General features: G+C 44.2%; 1 protein-coding gene across 3 annotated transcripts; it reads right to left on the reverse strand.

Moving 5' to 3' along the window:
• Positions 1 to 3,508: 3,508 nt before the first annotated feature.
• LOC308676139 (HAUS augmin-like complex subunit 4) lies at positions 3,509 to 19,206 on the reverse strand. 3 transcript variants are annotated; one of them, XM_081341876.1, is made up of 10 exons: positions 19,182 to 19,206; positions 17,831 to 17,878; positions 17,581 to 17,723; positions 13,079 to 13,195; positions 11,158 to 11,298; positions 9,071 to 9,167; positions 7,716 to 7,861; positions 4,785 to 4,915; positions 4,467 to 4,535; positions 3,509 to 3,756 (listed from the first exon to the last, which is right to left on the reverse strand). In XM_081341876.1, exons 2-10 carry the CDS (start codon positions 17,871 to 17,873, stop codon positions 3,579 to 3,581), a joined length of 1,065 nt encoding a protein of 354 aa, XP_081198002.1. In that variant the 5' UTR covers positions 17,874 to 17,878; positions 19,182 to 19,206; the 3' UTR covers positions 3,509 to 3,578. The 3 variants fall into 3 exon arrangements, with proteins under 3 accessions (XP_081198002.1, XP_081198003.1, XP_081198001.1); XM_081341877.1 differs by having other exon boundaries at positions 17,581 to 17,884; positions 19,182 to 19,202; XM_081341875.1 differs by lacking the exon at positions 19,182 to 19,206 and having other exon boundaries at positions 17,831 to 18,156.
• Between the last annotated feature and the right edge of the window lie 228 nt (positions 19,207 to 19,434).

Genomic DNA, 19,434 nt, shown 5'->3' on the forward strand with positions numbered 1-19,434 from the left:
GAGCCGGCTAGCCACGCCCCCTCCCTTCCTCGGACCGACTCCGCCAATCACGAGAGGCCGAAGCCGGGGAGGAGCCAGCGTGCGCCATGAGGAACCAATCAGAATCCACGCCCGGCCGCGGCTGGGGGGGGGGAAGCGAGGCTTCCTAACTTGAGAAGGTGAAAAAAAAAGCCATTTCCCATCATGCCTCTGGAAAGAGAACAAGCCCGGCTCTCTGTCTTGAGAGAATAGGGCTTTCCCGCTGTTGAGTTTCTATGAGGACTACATAGACCACAGTGCATTGCTCCCTACCCTTCCGTAGAACTACACTTCCCAAGATGCACCGGTGTACCGACCAGAGCTTTGCGAGAAGCGCGGGCTCCCCTACTACAGTGGTGTATAAAGAAGATACTATAAACCCGCTGGTATGTCTGAGGGCCAGTGGCGCAATGGATAACGCGTCTGACTACGGATCAGAAGATTCTAGGTTCGACTCCTGGCTGGCTCGATTCAGACTAATGTTTTTTGTTTGGTCTTTGTTAAAAAAAAATAAAGAAAAAAGCGGTATTTTCAATGCTTTGACTGGTTTTTTTTCTTTTTTGTCTTGGTTTTGTTTTTGAGTTTTGAGTAACTTTGTTCTGATAGATACAGACAGATATAGATATGACACGACACAAATATATATACATATACATTATATATATATATATATATATATATATATATATATATATATATATATATATATATATATGTGTGTGTGTGTGTGTGTGTGTGTGTATATATATATATATATAATCTATATCCCACACATATATGACATATATATATATATATACATATACATATATATATGACATATGTATAACACACACACATCTACATCTACATACACACACACACACACACATATATATATATCACATATATGTGGCATTTCCCAAATTTGAATTAAATACGAATCCTTTTTTTTTCCAAATCAGAGGTTTTTTCCAGAATCCTATGCAGGGTATGGAATTGTTCATATTCTCCAAAGCACCTGAAGGCAGAAGAAGCAGCAATGAATGCAAAGTAATCAGAGAGATCCAAGCTAGAACTAAGGAGAAATTTCCTAACAGTGAGAACAATTAATCAGTGAACTTCAAAAGTTGTGGGTGCTCCAACACTGGAGATTTTAAAGAAGAGATTGGACAGCCATTAATCTGAAATGTTACAGAGTCTCCTCTATGAGCAGGGGGTTGGACTAGATGACCTCCAAGGTCCCTTCCAACTCTGTTATTCCTCCTCCTCCTCCTCCTCCTCCTTCTGCCTGTTAGTGTTTCTTAACACTAACAAATTTCATTGCTGGAAAAGCGGGTTTTGCTTCATCCTCTTAGTTTTAAGTCCTACTGGTGGAAAAACAACTTTATAGCTCAAAGCTTCGCTCTCACCACTAAGAAGTTATAACTTTTAATTAGCACAATTTTTTTTTTAAAAAAAAGAGAAATGGCAAGACTTTAGCCAAGTTCAAGAAATTAATTCTGGTGATTATGGGAAGTTGCTTAAGTGACATTCTGCAAAATCTAACAAGCCTGATTTATTGACTGATCGATCAATAAAACGTCTAGAGTAGATTTTCAAGGTTATTTTCCTACCGGAGTGCCAGACTGCTGTCATTCAACAGATAGCAAAGCAGGAAAGATTTGTTTCAAAATGTAGAGTTCTGTTTTAAGGACAAAATTCATTCAGATACTTCTGATTTTTTTATCACTACACCAGGTTGATCCGAGGGCCCTTGCGAGTCACCCCCAAACACTTCAGCTTTGCAAAATCAAAATTTGCCAGCCTACATTGAAAAATAATACAATATCAAGATTCATTTATTTATATTTTGCATTACTTACCCACCTTATCTCCCTCCCACTGAATAATTGTGAGACACAGTAATAGCAGCAGATGCATGTTTTAGTGTTTAATACGGTAAATATCAATAAATTTAACCCATGCCATGAAAAGTGCTTTTGGGATAGTCTGCCATTTAAAGTTGAAAGGAAAAAAAAAGATTCAAACATTGCACAGTGCTTTGTCTCTTCATCTGGAGTGCCATTTAAAAAAATAATAATACAAAATTAAGTACAACAGATTCCACAGCTTGAAAACCTGTCATGGTACAATCTATCCCAACTCAAGTCCTCTCTATACAAATTCGGACTTCAATTCCCAGAATCCTCTAAGCATCCATGCTGCCTGGGGAATTCTGGGAGTTGTTTTATTCCCTGTGGAGAGAATATGGACTGGGAAAAAGTGCTTTAATACCGGGATATGTTATAGAATTCCCCTTCTAGCAGACAAGCCAAATGCTGGGACGTCACCTTAGCTATAGTTTAATTAAGGCAATTTTGTGTGTCTCCATTTGCGTGTCTCCTGGACCACTGTTCACAACCAGGAATGGTGGGTGGGCCCCAAAAGGTTGTGTATGTTTATCAAGCGAAGAACTGGGAATGAATTTGAAGAACTGGCAAACACCCTGCCAGTTTGTCAGGATAATGATTTAACAGCTAAATAGCTTATGTAAAGATGTAGTGCAGGGGTGTCAAACTGCCGGCCCGCAGGCCGGACGCGTCACAACGAAACCGCGCCTGATACATCGTGCAACGTCACGTGACGTCACAAATTTGACATGCCTGATGTAGTGTAATGTGGATGATGCAATAATAGGAATGACTCAGCAGGTGTGTGTATCCCTTTAAGAGTCTGAGTATAAAAGGGAAGTTTTTTGCTGGAATCTTTCTCCCTCTGTCCTTTGACTGCTGTAATTGCCGTGTATTGGAGTCTGCTGTTTCACCATGTGAATGTACTTTGTTCCTAGTGTATATTTGTAGATAGTGTGCAATATAAGCCACATTTAATACAAACCACCAGGGCTTATTTTGTCATAGAACGCTCAGAACGGAGTTCTGGCACCTTTTTTGGATGGAACCTTGTAGGGTAGGCAAGGTGGGTTGTATGACATATGTGAGTTCCGGCACCTTTTTCTTTTACAAAAAAAGCACTGGAAACCACTGTTTACTGTATTTACTCCTGGGTTACCTCAGCGCAATGACTGTGCATGCTCTGACAGTTTTCCTCAACTGTGGGATGTGGACTTCAACTCCCAGAATTCCCCAGCGAGCAACGTTGGCTGGAGAATTCTGGGAGTTGAAGCCCATAACCTGAGAAACACTGTTCTGTGCTAAATAAAGCAGCATTTCCCCCCCAGACTTCTGCATTAAGCCAAGAAGGCAGACATGTTAGGTTAAATCAGGGTTTCTCAAAGCTGGTTAACTTTAGCACATGTGGATTTCAGCTCCCAGAATTCCTCAGCCAGCCATGTCTCTCTGTCTTAAAAGTTGCCACCTTTGAGAAACAACCAACTTAGATCTTTGCATCCTTGACTCTTGGAAGGTTTTGGCAATGCGAAACAAGGATTTTAAAATTATCTCCCTTGTCTTGTGGCAAAGAGGGCAGGCAGGAAGAAGAAAGCAATCTGGACATTTCAAATTTTATTCTGTGATATTTATTGTGCGCTGTTTCGATTTTCTGCAAATCATGTGCGGGCAGTGGCCATTCTCGCCGCCTCCTCAGTCTTCGCTGAATTTGGTCAGCACCCACCGGCGGTTCTGAATGATTTCTTGCAACTGCGTGTATTCTTTGACTAACTCCTCAAATTCCGGCCCCAGGGTCTCGTAATTCGAAAGGATACCGCGGGAAGTGGCCAGATCTAGCTCTTCTTGGCTCAGGCTGGCCTGCAGTTTGTCCCTGGAGAAGAATTAAAAAGAGCCAGGTCCCTCCCAATTCTGTTGTTCTGTTCTGTTCTATTCTATTCATCATAATCGTAATAGTAAAGTTGGAAGGGACTTTGGAGGTCATCTAGTCCAACCCCCTGCTCAGGCAGGAAACCCTGTACCATTTCAGACAAATGGCTATCCAGTCTCTTCTTAAAAACTTGCAGTGTTGGAGCATTCACCGCTTCTGGAGGCAGGTTGTTCCATTGGTTAATTCTATTACTATTTTATTCTAATATTACTATTACTATTCTATTCTATTTCATTCCATATGTTCTATTCTATTTCTATTTCTATTCTATTCCATATGTTCTATTCTATTTCTAATCTATTCTATTCCATTCCATACGTTCTACTCTATTTCTATTCTATTCTTCTCTACTATTCTATTCTATTCTTCTCCATTCTATTCTATTCTATTCTATTCCATTCCATATGTTCTGTTCTATTCTATTCTATTCTTCTCTATTCTATTTTGTTCTATTCTATTCTATTCTATTTCTATTCTATTCTCTACTATTCTATTCTATTCTCTATTCTATTCTACTCCATTCCATATGTTCTATTATATTCTATTCTAATTCTAATTATATTCTAATCCATCTTCTATCCTATCCTATCCTATCCTATCCTATCCTATCCTATCCTATCCTATCCTATCCTATCCTATCCTGTTCAGCTCACCTCATCATCCGATGCACGTCCACTACCTCAGGCGTATAAGTGTCCAACAGGATCTTCACTTCCTCGAGCCTAGAAGAAGCAAAATAGTTCCGAGTGAGCTTCAACTTTCTATTCCTACCAGAAAAAAGGCGTCTTTTGCCAGCAATCGGTCTATCTGGAGAAGGTTTTCTAGAAGCCCAACCGTTCTTGAGCAACATTCAGAAAGTTGCCACTAGACTAGAGGAAAAAAAAATCTATTACGATTGTTTTGGTAGGGAAAATTGGCATTAGGAGTTGGCCGGGGGGGGGTTTGCCTTCCCAGTCGATAAAGGAGCTCACCGTATCTTGAGGAGCATAGCGCTGCATTTAATCTCCAGATACAGGGTGTTGAGCTGGTCAAGTTCGGATTGGACCCCGAGGCGAAACTCACGAGCAAAGCGTTTCAATAGGCCCAAACAACGCAACAGGACCTGGAACAAACAGGGAACAACAATGCAAAGAGGCCATCACAAAGGAAGTTATCGTACGCCTCCAGAGATGGATCATCCTTGCGCAGATCTATCATGTGTGACGACTGTGTTCTTTCCCTGAATTGGCAGTCTCTTCACAGAATAATTCGTGTCTTAGTGGCTTCATGTGAACCAGTTCGGTGTAGTGGCTAGGTGCTGGGCCCTTCACTACTAGGAGACAGTGAGTTCTAGTCCTTGCCTTACAGCTGGGTGCCTTTGAGCCAATCACCAGGAGATGATCGTTCTAGTTCTTCCTTAGGCATTTAAGTGGCTGGGTGTCTTGGGGTCAATCATCAGGAGGTGGTGAGTTCTAGTTCTGCCTTAGCCAATTAAAGACGGCTGGGTGCCTTTGGGCCAATCACCAGGAGAGTGGGAATTCTAGTCCCACCTGAAGCATGAAAGCCAACTGATGACTATGGGCCAAATCACCAGGAGATGGTGAGTTCTAGTCCTGCTTTAGGCATGAGAGCTGGCTGGATGACTTTGGGCTAATCACCAGGATACAGTGAGTTATAGTCCCATCTTAACCATGAAAGACAGCTGGGTGACTTTACTGCCAATTCTTTTCCATCTGCTTCACAGAGTTGTTATTGTGCAGAAAATGGAGGGGGGGGAGAGAGAATTAGGTTTGCATAGTGATGAGCTGACCAACAAGAAAGAGATGAATACGTGACTGAACTGTTTCAATGTGCTGTACACGGAGCTGCTTTTGAAGCTCACAGCTAGGAGTAATTTATTTATTAATCGCGTCTATAGACTGCTGCAATGCTAGAGAATCTAGTTAGAAATGTGCCTCAGTATTTCCATCTAATACCTCTGCTATGTGAGCTGTACAAAGTTAATCGTGAGGTTCTAAGTGCACCTGAAGTGGTAAAAAAACAGGAGAAAGAGAAAGAGGAGAAAGAGAAGGAGGAGGAGGAAGAGGAGAAGGAAGAGAAAGAGGAGAAAGGAAGAATAAGAATAGAATAGAATATTAGAATAGAATAGAATAGAATAGAATAGAATAGAATAGTAAAATAAAGAATAGAATAGAATAAAAATAAGGAATAGAATAGAATAGAATAGAATAGAATAGAATAGAATAGAATAGAATAGAATAATGTTTAGAATAGAATAGAATGTTAGAATAGAATAATAAAATAATATTTAGAATAGAATAGAATAATATTAGAATAGAATAGAATAGAATAGAACAGAACAGAATATTAGAATAGAATAGAATAAGAATAGAATAGAATATTAGAATAGAATAGAATATTTAGAATAGAATAGAATATTAGAATAGAATAGAATAATATTAGAATAGAATAGAATAGAATAATATTAATAGGATAGAATAGAATAGAATAATATTAATATTAATATTAATAGAATAGAATAGAATAGAATAGAATAGAATAGAATAGAATAGAATAGAATAGAATAGAATAGAATAATGGAATAGAATAGAATAGAATAGAATAGAATAGAATAGAATAGAATAGAATAGAATAGAATAGAATAGAATAGAATAGAATAGAATAGAATAGAATAGAATAGAGCAGAGCTGGAAGGGACCTTGGAGGTCATCTAGTCCAGAGGTCCCCAACCTTTCGGGCACCAGGGACCGGTTCAGTGGATAGAGGTTTTTCCGTGGACCAGAGGGTGCGTGGTTTTGTGTGCTGCCTGCATCCCGCGGATGGGGCTTTGCTTGTTTGTGTGGACCAGTTGCTGGTATGCCGCGGCCCGGTACTGGTCCACGGACTGAGCTCTGGGGACCCCTGTTCTAGTCCAGCCCCCTGCTCTAGCAGGAGAACCTATATCATTTCAGACAAGTGACTGTCTACTCTAGTCTCTTCTTCAAAATCTCCAGCGATGGAGCGCCCACGATTTCTGGTGGCAAGCTGCTCCACTTGCCTTCGGGAGGAGGAGGAGAAAAAAGAAATAGAAAGTGGAGGAGGAAAAAGAGAAAGACAAAAAGGAGGGGGAGAAAGAGGAAGAGGAAGAGAGGAGCAGGATGAGGATTGTGGGGTCCCTGGTGCTCTCTGAGCTTGGTGGTTTCCTTGCAGATGTTTCATAACCCAACTAGGGAACATCATCAGTATTAGAAGGGAGAGGAGGAGGAGGAGGAAGAGGAGGAGAAGGAGCAGGAGGAGGAAGAAGCTGCGGGTGGGGGTGGGGGTGGGGTGAAGGTGCTGACCTAGCAACCAGGTGACACTGAGTTCTAGTCCCACGTTAAAACACGGGAAACACCAGCTAGGTGACTCTTGGGCCAGTCAGTTTCTCAGCCTGGCCCGATCTCAGAGTTCTTGTGGGTAAAATTGTTGTGGGAGGAAGGAGCAGCACGGCATTTGTTTGCCCGCCCTGACTTATAATTATAAGCCGTCATAAAAGTGGGATTAAAACCCGAATCGAATCGAATCTCAATTTATCCACCCGATGAAACGAGAACTTCGGCCTTTCGGCATCGTTTGTTGAGCTGGGCACAGCTGCCGCTAGCAGATTCCCGACCGAGGTTGAGTGTGTGTGTGTGTGTGTGTGTGTGTGTGTGTGTTGGAATTTAACAGCAAGGATTACAGAAGCCAACGATACTTATCTGGGGTCAAGCTATCCGCAGCCCTTTCAAGAAACGCAAACAGGTTTTTTTTAGAGACAAAGACGCTTGCCCCGCTGTTTAAAAGCTTATCCTAATCTTAAAAGAGTTCCCAAAGTCTCTAGACAGAGGAATTGGGGCTCCGTCCAGAGCAGGACGGATAGCGGGTAGACAGACCAGAATTTCTACCTGGGGATAAACCGCTTTCTGCTGTTCCAGACATCCGGTCAGTTCTTGCTGCTCAGCTCTGGCCTCCTTCAAATGCTGCTTCTCCATGGCTAGACTCTCGGCCAGGGCGCCCAGCATAATCGTCTGGGCTGCGGCTCCGACGTTATCTTCAAAAAAGCAAATTCAGAGAGGTCAGCGTAAGAGAAATCACAAGAGTCAGAAGGGACCTTGGAGGTTGTCTAGTCCAACCCCCTTTTCAAGCAGGGGACTCTAGGCCAGGGGCTTCAAACGTGGCCCTTTGATGACTTGTGGACTTCAGCTCCCAGAATTCCTCAGCCAGCGTGTTTCAGACAAATGGCTGTCCATTTACTTCTTAAAGCCCTCCAGTGATGGAGCACCCACAGCTACTAGTGGCAAGCTGTTCCACTGGTTGGTTGTTCTTAATGTCAGTAAACTTCTCCTTAATTCCAGGTTGCTTCTCTCCTTGATTAGTTTCCATCCGTTGTTTTTTGTCCTGCCTTCTGGTGCTTTGGGGGGTTAGCTTGACTCCCTCTTCTTTGGGGCAGCCCCTGAGATACTGGAAGACTGCCATCATGTCACCCCTCGTCCTTCTCTTCATTAGACTAGACCAGGGGTAGGCAACCTTGGCTGTTTTATGACTCTTGGACTTCAACTCCCAGAATTCCTGAGGCGGCCACGCTGAGGGGAAAGGGAGAGTTTCCAAACTGAGCCATGCTGGCTGAGGAATTCTGGGAGTTGAAGTCCACGAGTCATGAAGGGGCCAAGGTTTCCCTCATGCTGGCTCAGGAATTCCGGGAGTTAAAGTCCACGAGTCATAAACGAGCCAAGGTTGCCTACCCCTGGCCTAGGCCTAGGCCACTTTATGACTCGTGGACTTCAACTCCCAGAATTCCTGAGCCAGCCATGCTGAGGGGAAAGGGAGAGGTTTCCAAGCTGAGCCATGCTGGCTCAGGAATTCTGGGAGTTGAAGTCCGCGAGTCATAAAAGAGCCATGGTGGCCTACCCCTGGACTAGACCTACCCAATTCCAGCAACCGTTCCTTATACGTTTTAGCCTCCAATCCCGATCATCTCTGTTGCTCTTCTCCATAGTCTTTCTAGAGTCTCAACATCTTATTTACATCGTGGTGACCAAAACTGGATGCCGTATTTAATGGTTTGTCCACTAGGACTCCAAAATCCCTCTCACAGTTACCACTATCGAGCTAGCTTTCATCTAATCGGTGCCTGTACATTTAATTTTTCTTGTCGGTTTAAAACGAATCCCGGCCAACTGGAAATCCCAGCCCGCAATTTTCGGCTCCCAACAACTTTTATTCTCCAGGCCAACCTGATATACTGCAATTCCAAATTTACCACTTTCCGGACGATAGTAACCGAGCACATCCAAACATTTGGTCTTTAGAAGCTTCTCTACCTTGGCTGGGAGGTGTTTGTGCACTTGTTCCAGGTCCTAGAGAAAGACAGAAAGAAAAATATATTCTTTTTCCCTGACCAGCTTCAATTATTACCTGTTCTCTCCAGGATTACAGCTAGTCCTCCGCTTGCCATCGTAACTAAGCCCCAAATTTCCATGGATAAGCAGACCGAGAACCTCCATCGACATTTTAGCCCTGGACTTTGGAATGGACACCTTTCGAACGGTGCGGGAAGATGAACAGATTTCCAGAAAACATGGCAGACGGCAGGAACCATTTGCGCTTCGGTTTGAGAGGCAGACAACGCAAACTCATCCCCCAACTGCTCGCGCCTCTCTTTGACGGTGAAGGGATCCAGGGCTTAAAACAAGAAGGCCCCACGTCCATTTGCACCGCTCAGGTGATCCCGAGGACACAGGTAAACCCCCAAGTGGCCTCAACGACTCTCTAAAAGAAGGCAAATGACCAGCCGTCTGCAAGGAGTATAAATCCTTCCCTTCCCCCACCATCCAGTCAGAGCCGAAGAAGCTTCTTGGACGAGAAGCCAAACGTCTCCAAAGAAAAACAAGGAAGTCCATTTGCCTCGTGGAAAAAAAGCACCTTTGGGATGAAGTTCGGAGACGATACAACCAGTAGTGGGCCTTATTCAGGACGACAAGGTGGAAGCTGAGGGGTTGGTGAACTGGTGTAAGGAAAACAGCCTAGTTTTAAATACCGGAAAAACTCAAAGAGATCATTGTCGATTTCAGAAAAGGCAGGCCCAGCCACAATTCTCTGTGCATTAATGATTCCCCTGTGGAGACGGTTACCAGTGTCAAATTCCTGGGCGTGCAGCTAATGAGTAGGCTGGCTTGGTCGCTCAACAGTGAGAAACTGGTGAAGCGGGCCCAGCGGCGCCTGCATTTTCTGCATCACGTGAGAAAAGCACGTCTTCTTCCCCCTGTCCTGACCACTTTCTGCAGAGGGACGATCGAGAGCATCCTGTCATACAGGACCACAGTCTGGATTGGAAGCCTTCCCGGCTTCGGACAGGAAGGGGGTGCCGAGAGTGGTGAGGACAGTCGAAAAGATCGTTGGCAGTTCCCTCCTCTCCATCCAGGACGTGGCACAGAAGCGTTGCTTGAGCAGGGTCCGTAAGATTATCTGGGACGCTACACACCCTCTTCACGACCTGTTTTCCTTGTTACCTTCTGGGAGGAGGGGGCTTCGTGGTATCCGTAGCAGAGCATCCAGATTCAGCCACAGTTTCATTCCATACAGCATTGACCTTGTGAACTCTCAAGCTTCCTTCTTCCGTTATATATTCAAGAGGGGCAGCATTTAATATTTATTTGCTATGTGTATGTAGTCAAGGCTATGGTCTTCCCAGTTGCAATGTATGGGTGTGAAAGTTGGACTGCAAGAAAGGCTGAGCGCCAAAGAATTGAGGCCTTTGAACTCTGGTGCTGGAGAAGACTCCTGCGAGTCCCTTGGACTGCAAGGTGATCAAACCGGTCAGTCCTAGAGGAGATCAACCCTGACTGCTCTTTAGAAGGCCAGATCCTGAAGTGGAAACTGAAATACTTTGGCCACCTAATGAGAAGGAAGGACTCACTGGAGAAGAGCCTCATGCTGGGAAAGATCGAGGGCAAGAGAAGAAGGGGACGACAGAGAACGAGGTGGCTGGATGGAGTCACTGAAGCAGGAGGCGTGAGCTTAAATGGACTCCGGAAGATGGTAGAGGACAGGAAGGCCTGGAGGAACATTGTCCGTGGGGTCGCGATGGGTTGGACACGACTTCGCAGCTAACAACAACATGTTGTTGTTCTATATACATATGTGTGGGTGTGGGTCTATATACATATGTTGTATGCAATATGTTTTAGGTATGTGTCACGTATGTGTTTCCCTTTGAGAGCGGGCAACTAAATTTCACTTTTGATGTGTGCCGTTGTGCCCACAGTAGAAAAATAAAAAATTGACAATAAAGCTTATCTTATCTTATCCGTGACCTGGAGGACTTGAGAAACCCCCATAGATTCTTACTTGGTGAGCAGGCAGATATTCCGTTAAGTGATCGGGTTGCAGGCCTAAGACAGACGGACGGGGGTTTGGCAGGGAAGAATCCAGTTCAAGCATCCGTTTCAATTCCGCTACTAGCAACTGCTGTTCCAGGGTTTCCAGGAACTGAAGGCAGGAAAAAGGAGATTTAAAAAGGGGGGGGGGGAGGAAAGAGATAAACAAACTTCAATCAGCCAGAACTTTCCCTCCAGAAAAACACATTAAGCCGATAAAAAAACATAGTCTGGCTGGCTGAGCCACCAGGGCGAAGAAGAACGAATCAGATCAAGCTTCGTTGTGAGCTGGCTGTTCGGTTCGACCACAACGGGGCCTGGGTTTTGCTTGGCAATTCGAGGGAAATGTGCTGAGCGGCTTGTTTAACTACAATTAACGAGACCCAGCGTGTTTTATGGCGGTTAGCTCGAAGCAAGAGGGAGGAGGATTGCGAGGTTCCTGTTTGGCGCTCTTGGTTGTTATCCTTGCAGACATTTTTATTATTAAACTAGAAAACATTGGTAGTGCAAGCGAGTGAGGTCTGTGGAGGGGAGGAAGAGGAAGAGGGGGAGGAAGAGAAGAGGAAGAGAAGGAGGAAGGGGAGAAGAGGAGGAGGAAGAGGAGGCGGGGGAGAGGAGACTAAGAAGAGGAGGAGGAAGGGGAGGAGGAGAATAAGGGGGAGGAGAAGAGGAGGAAGAGGAGAGAAGGAGGAGGACAAGGAGGAAGAGAGGAGAGTAAGCAGAGGAGGATAAGAATAAGGGGGAGGAGAGGAGAAGAGGAGGAAGAGGGGGAGAATGGGGAAGAGGAGGAGGAGAAAAGAAAAAGGGGGAGGGAGGGAAGGCTTGGTTGTTTTCTTGAAGGCGTTTCATTACCAAACTAGTTAACAGTGTCAGGGCTGCAAGGGAGTGGGGTTTGCTTTCTGTTTACCCACGATAGATAGATAGATGGATAGATAGATAGATAGATAGAATTAGGTGATAGATAGATAGATAGATAGATAGATAGATAGATAGATAGATAGATAGATAGATAGATAGATAGATAGATAGATAGATGATAGATAGAATTAGGTGATAGATAGATAGATAGATAGATAGATAGATAGATAGATAGATAGATAGATAGATAGATAGATAGATAGATAGATAGATATAGAAAAATTGAAATATAGAAAAATGGAGATAGAAAGATAGATATAGAAAAATGGAAATATAGAAGAATGGAGATAGATAGATAGATAGATAGATAGATAGATGGATAGATAGAGGGGGTAAACAGACAGCAAACCCTAATCAAAAGTTCCTAATCAAGGAACCAGCAAGGACATCCCACCAAAACTCCCAGGGCAAGTCACTCATCGCCGCTAGCATCGAGGAGGTCACCCACTTTGGCAGCGAAACATCTCCAAGAAGACCGGCAAGCTCAAGACAGCCTCAAGGACCCCCTCAAAAGCTCCTCTACCGTGCAACGGCGATTCGCTTCTCGGCTCCGAGTCGCGTCCGTCGAGACTGCTCCGGGCCTCCCTTTTCTCCAAGCGCACCCCCATTCTCACATCCCTTCGGGAAAACCTCTCCTTTCCCTGAGGGCTGTTCGTCATCTTCCAGGGCCTTCCTCACGTTCCCGTTCTGCCTCCCGGGGTTGATCGGCTGCTCTACCTCCTACATGCCGCCGGAGCCTGGATCCAGCTCCACAGGATGCGCAATTACCCAGCTTACATCGAACCCTCTGCCCAAGCCGATTCATTTTTATGCCCATTTTCTGCCCTGCTGAGATAAGGCCACCAACTCTGGTCTCCCGCTGGGCGGTTTGCTTCGCACCACAGGCCAAGCCAGCGTTAACGCTCCCTCGCCAGCCCGCCCGAGCGCGCATTAAGTCGGCTGCGTTGTGCGTTAAGCTTCTTTCCCGACGTTACTTTTTTGTCCTGGGGGGCGGGATCGGCTCCCAGTTCCAGCAAAGCCTCCTGCAAAAGGCGGTGTAGGGCTTCCCACTTTAACCAGTTGGCACGGTGCATCTCCAGTTCTTTCCTGGCCTACAAGAAGAGGAGGATTAAAAAAAAAATATTATTTTTTTAAAAAAGGGAGAACTGGTTTTTTTTAATAAGGGCGACGGGGGCTTGCTCAATAAATTAAATTGCCGCTGGCAGGAACTGCGGCTGCTCCAGTCCAGTCCAGCTAACCTTGCCAAGCGAGGATCCATCATCTTTGACCGCACAACTGCAGTTTTTTTCTGGAACTGGCAGGCTGCCGTTTCGTGCCTTTTTTTTAGTGCGTGGTGTGTGTGTGTGTATGTGTGTGTACATACACACACACACACACACGTGAGATGGAGAGACAGAGAGATAGGCAGGAAGAGAGAAACGGTACCAATCCTACGTCTCTTTCTATCCATCTTTCTTTCTCTCTTTCTCTCCGTATCAGTCTGTATCTATCTACCCACCAACCTTAGATCAGTGGATGGGCAGATATAGATATAATTGATATAGACAGAGAGAGAGAGATGGATAGATAGAAAGAGACATAGAGAGATATAGATTAATGGAAAGAGGCAGAGATACAGAGATTGGTAAGAGGAAGTAGATAAAAGAGAGAGAGAGGGAGGGGAGAGGCAGGCTGGTAGAGAGGTAGATTAGATCCATTTCTCTCTCTTTCTTTCTTTCGGTCTACATCAATCTACACCTGCCTATCTAGCCATCTAAAGTATATGGATAGAAAGACATTGACAGATATATTGAGAGATTGATAGAGATTGATAGTTAGTAGATAGAGAGGGAGAGAGGGAGAGAAAGAGAGGGGGGGAAGAGAGAAAGAGGCTAAGGCACCAAGTTAGAAAACAGGAGACCATGAGTTCTAGTCCTGCCTTAGGCACAAAACCAGTGGGGTGACTGTGGGCTAGTCACTCTCTTTCAGCCCAACCTACCTTCCAGATTTGTTGTTGTAGATAGATAGATAGATAGATAGATAGATAGATAGATAGATAATAATAATAATAATAATAATAATAATAATAATAATAATAATAATAATAATAATAATAATAATAATAAGAAGAAGAAGAAGAAGAAGAAGAAGAAGAAGAAGAAGAAGAAGAAGAAGAAGAAGTAGTTGGAAGGGACCTTGAAGGTCATCTAGTCCAACCCCCTGCTCAGGCAGGAAACCCTATACCATTTCAGACAAATGGCTGTCCAGTCTCTTCTTAAAAACTTCCAGTGTTGGAGCATTCACCACCTCTGGAGGCAGGTTGTTCCACTGGTTAGTTGTTCTAACTGTCAGGAAGTTTCTCCTTAGTTCTAGGTTGCTTCTCTCCTTGACTAGTTTCCATCCATTGCTTCTTGTCCTGCTTTCAGGCGCTTTGGAGAATAGCTTGGCTCCCTCTACTTTGTGGCAGCCCCTGAGATATTGGAACACTGCTATCATGTCATCCCTCACCCTTCTCTTCGTTAAACTACACATACCCAATTCCAGCAACCGTTCCCTATATGTTTTAGCCTCCAGTCCCCCAATCATCTTTGTTGCTCTTCTCTGTACTCTTTCTAGAGTCTCGACATCTTTTTTACATCGTGGTGACCAAAACTGGATGCAGTATTCCAGGTGTGGCCTTACCAAAGCATTGTAGAGTGGTATTAACACTTCACGTGATCTTGATTCTATCCCTCTGTTAATGCAGCCTAGCACTGTGTTAGCTTTTTTGGCAGCTGCAGCACACTGCTGGCTCATATTGAAGTGATTGTCCACTAGGACTCCAAGATCCCTCTCACAGTTACTACTATCGAGCAAGGTACCACCTATACTATACCTGTGCATTTGATTTTTCCTGTCTAAATGTAGAACCTTACTTTTTTCATCATTGAATTTCATTTTGTTAGATAGCGCCCAGTGTTCGAGTCTGTCCAGATCCTCCTGTATTTTAAGCCTATCTTCTGGAGTATTGGCTATTCCTGCCAGCTTGGTGTCGTCTGCAAATTTGATGAGCTTGATGGATGGATGGATGGATAGATAGATAGATAGATAGATAGATAGATAGATAGATAGATAGATAGATGATAGAAAGAGATGGATTGACAGAGATACGGAGATTGATAGAAAGATATTAAACAGAGAGAAACAGATTGACAGATAGATATAGAGATATAGATAGATAGATAGACAGACAGACGGATGGATAGATAATTGATAGAGATATGGGTTGATAGAGATATGGAGAGCTTGATAGAGATATTAGATAGAGAGAAACAGAGTGACAGATAGATAATTGATAGAGATAGATACGGGTTGACAGAGATACGGAGAGATTGATAGAAAGAGATATTAGATAGAGAGAAAGAGATTGACAGAGATAGATAGATAGATAGATAGATAGATAGATGGGTTGACAGAGAAACAGAGAGATTGATAGAGATATTAAACAGAGAAACAGATTGACAGATAGATATAGAGATATAGATGGATGGATAGATAATTGATAGAGATAGATAGATATGGGTTGATAGAGATATGGAGAGCTTGATAGAGATATTAGATAGAGAGAAACAGAGTGACAGATAGATAGATAAACAGGCAGGCAGGCAGACAATACATAGAAGCTGTGATAGACTATTCAGCGTAGGGCTGCTGTACACAGAGCAAGGAAAGGCTTCCTCTCACCATTTTGCAAACAGACACCAAAACACCCGGCCCGTTTTTTTCCTCCCAAGATTTCTTAGGGAACCAGTAGGGAGAATTAACCCCCAGTTAATTTCATTTCAGCCCTGATGAATATACTGGGTCTTTGTATATTTTTGAATCCAACCCGGGAAGAAGCGAGCTCCCCAATTCACACAACCCGGGGGATCTTTTAACTGGAACTGGATAAACAATGCCAGACAAAATACAGTACTTCTGTACGTCCTTATGGGAACTGGATCTAGCCCAATGCACGATTCCTCTTATTATTCCCGCTGTCTTCTTGCGGGCTGCCTTGTGCTTGTAATCCAAGGCTCACCACCCAATCTGCAAGTAGAGCAGCTACTGTTGATGTCGAGCGCTATAATCAATGAGAAACACGCCTGCCTCAAGAGAAGTCAAATCCCGTAGCTTTACATTTGTAAATAAGTAATTTATTTATTTTTCGTGGTATTTGTCTTATCTCTCTCTGCACTGCAGAGATGAGCGACATGCTGAGCAGGGAATATTTGCTCATTCTTGCTTAAGATGATCTGCAATGCAACACAACACTCATCCAGGATCTTCCCTAGAAGATCAACCTTTTTCAACCATGGGCACTTGAAGAGCTGGCGGGGGAATTCTGGGAGTTGAGGTCCACCCTGCTTTCAAGTGGCTTCAATTGAAAAACACTGGTTCAGATCCTCATTCTCCTCCGTCCCCTTTTGCAACACCTCGTCCCAGACAAGGAAAAAATGGGATTTTCCAGAATACAGTAGTCCTCGCCTTACAACTGTTCATTTGTGACTGTCCGCAGTTACAACGGCACTGAAAAAATGGCCATTTTTCACACTTAGGACCTTTGTAGCATCTCTACGGTCATGGGATTTACCTTCAGATGCTTGACAACTGGTTCATATTTACAAGAGAGAGAGAGAGAGAGAGGTGATTGATTAGATAGATGATTAGATGATAGATTAGATATAGATAGATCGATAGATCGATAGATAGATACAGAGAGAGGTGATAGATTAAATAGATTATAGAGAGAGAGAGAGAGGTGATAGATTAAATAATTAGATTAGATAGATAAGATATAGATAGATAGATAGATAGATAGATAGATAGATAGATAGATAGATAGATAGATAGATAGATAGATACAGAGATACAGAGATAGGTGATAGATTAAATAATTAGATAAGATTAGATAGATAAGAGAGAGAGAGATAGAGACAGATAGGTGATAGATTAAATAATTAGATGATAAGATTAGATAGATAAGATATAGACAGATAGACAGAAAGACAGATAGGTGATAGATTAAATAATTAGATGATAAGATTAGATAGATAAGAGATAGATAGAGACAGATAGGTGATAGATTAAATAATTAGATGATAAGATTAGATAGATAAGATATAGACAGATAGACAGAGATAGGTGATAGATTAAATAATTAGATGATAAGATTAGATAGATAGATAGATGATAGATAGATAGATAGATAGATAGATAGATAGATAGATAACATAGACAGACAGACAGACACACAGATTGACTTAACAATCGTGACACTAATTTAACAAAGGCGGCAAGAAAAGCCATGCAATGGGGCAAAACTGACTTAACAACTGTCTCATTTAACAACATAAATATGGAGCCCGATTGCGGTTGTCAGTTGAGGATTTCCTGTATGCCGACTGTTACCCACTTCCTTGTCTCCCACCCACCCACCCCCACCAATCTCTCTCTCTCTCTCTCTCTCTCCTCCCACCTCTTCCAACGGCTGGGCCAAAGCGATGCTCATCCCCGAAGGATCGATGTGTGTTTTCAGATCCGTAAGCAGGTTAGCCAATCCAGGATAAGCAGAGAGATCCTCGTTGGTCAGCGAGCAAGGGGGCAGCTGGCTCCTACAACCTGCGGAAACAGAAATTGGTGTGTGTGGGTGTGTGGGTGAGAGGGAAACTAATTTTCCCCCTTTTTAAATTCTTTTAACGTTCCCTCCCAGAAAGCTCCGGCATGACCTTGTTGCAGGAAATTAGCGTCCACAGCTCCCGAAACCGCCATTCTGCCTGTTTCTCGGGGGAAAAAAAAGGAAATAAAATTAGAAGAAGCCATATTTAAGAAAGAAGCAGGAATCTGATTGAGGGGGATAAAAAAAAACTCCTGGAAAATAAACCCAGAGGATTCCTTTTCGGGAGCAGGGAGTTGTAGAAGCATGCGACGCTTATAGCTTTTTTTAAAAAAAAATCCATCTTGGTGCCCTCCAGATGAATGAACCAAGAATGGAGGAGAGGATTAGGATCCGAACTCGTACCCAAAGGGAAGGGGTTCCTGATTGGAAAAGACCGCCCCCCTCTCCCATTTATAGGGGTGATGCCAAGTTTTGGGTAGAGAAACAAGGGGTGATGTTCCCCACCATTTGAGCCAAGCCGAAATTCTTTCCTCTCTCACACGGCAGGGAAAATAGCTGGTTTAAGGCACCAGGCTAGACAATGGGAGAGCACGAGTTCAAATCCAGCCTTAAAAGTGAAAGCTGGCTGGGTGGCTGGCTTTGGGTCACGAGGTGACGGTGAGTTCAAGTCCCACCTTAGACACAAAAGGTGACTTTGGACAACATTTCCAGGAGACGGCGAGTTCTAGTTCTGCCTTAAGACACGAAAGCTGGCTGGGTGAACTTGGGCCAATCACCAGGAGACGGTGAGATCTAGTCCTGCCTGAGGCACGAAAGCCAGCTGGGTGACTTTGGGCCAGTCTTTCTTTCTCAGCCCAACCCAACTTGCAGGGCTGTTGTTGGGGAGGGGGGGAGGGAGGAAGAATGAGGTATTTATAATAAAAAAAAACATTGACGCAGGATAAAAAACCCAAATAAATAAAAATACATGAAGAACCCCCACTCTTGCATGTGTGAATGCAGCCTTCCGGGCGTGCTTCCCTGCCAATCCTACAGGGATCATAGCATCCCAGGGCTGGCAGAGGGCATCAGAGGTCATCTAGTCTAACCCTCTGAACAGGGCAAGGGGGGGGCTTATTCTGATATTTTTTTCTCCTACCCCAAGGAAAATCGCCCCAAAGCACCCCCCAACAAGCCCCTGCATCCTTCCCGACCCCGACCCTCACTTCCCAACGCCCACCCCCCCACACTTTTCCTTGCTGTAACCCGCCAAGCAGCAGGCAGAAACGCAACCGGTGAAGCTTCCCCTTGAGATTACCCCAGTTCCGTTGCTTCCCCCCCACCCGGCAATTTGCAAAGCAATTGCAAAGCAAATAAATAAAGGGGAGGAGAGAGAAAGTGATGGGGATTTACACCCCCTCTAAGCATCCCCCCCACATTCAACCCCCCCCCCTTTCCCTAGCAAAGCCCTGGAGTCCGACCTGTGACGTCACGGGAGGGCGTGGCCGCTCTACCCGCCCTTTTCTTTTTTTTTCTCCTCCCGCGCGCTCGGTTAAACGCCCCGCCCACGCCCTCCCGGACCAACTCCGACGTCCGCCTCGCGCGCGCCGAGAATTCCCCGAAAGGTTGGCAGGCGGTGATTGGTCGAGCTCCCGACCGCCGGAGGCGGGAGCGCACAGGGAAGCCTCCAATGGACGAACAAGAAGCTCAAGGGAAGGCGTGGCCTTGACAATA

Source organism: Vipera berus (genome assembly GCF_964194415.1).
Source record: "Vipera berus genome assembly, chromosome: W".
Lineage (NCBI taxonomy): Eukaryota > Metazoa > Chordata > Lepidosauria > Squamata > Viperidae > Vipera > Vipera berus.

Coding starts and splice junctions, on each gene's coding strand:
- LOC308676139 (XM_081341875.1), bottom strand. CDS start 18,026: ATGCTTCTACAACTCCCTGCTCCCGAAAAGGAATCCTCTGGGTTTATT. Junction 13,196..17,580: donor TGGCCCAGCCGTTGGAAGAG/GTGGGAGGAGAG, acceptor CTCTTCTTGTAG/GCCAGGAAAGAACTGGAGAT. Junction 11,299..13,078: donor CCGCCCCCCAGGACAAAAAA/GTAACGTCGGGA, acceptor TCCTGCCTTCAG/TTCCTGGAAACCCTGGAACA.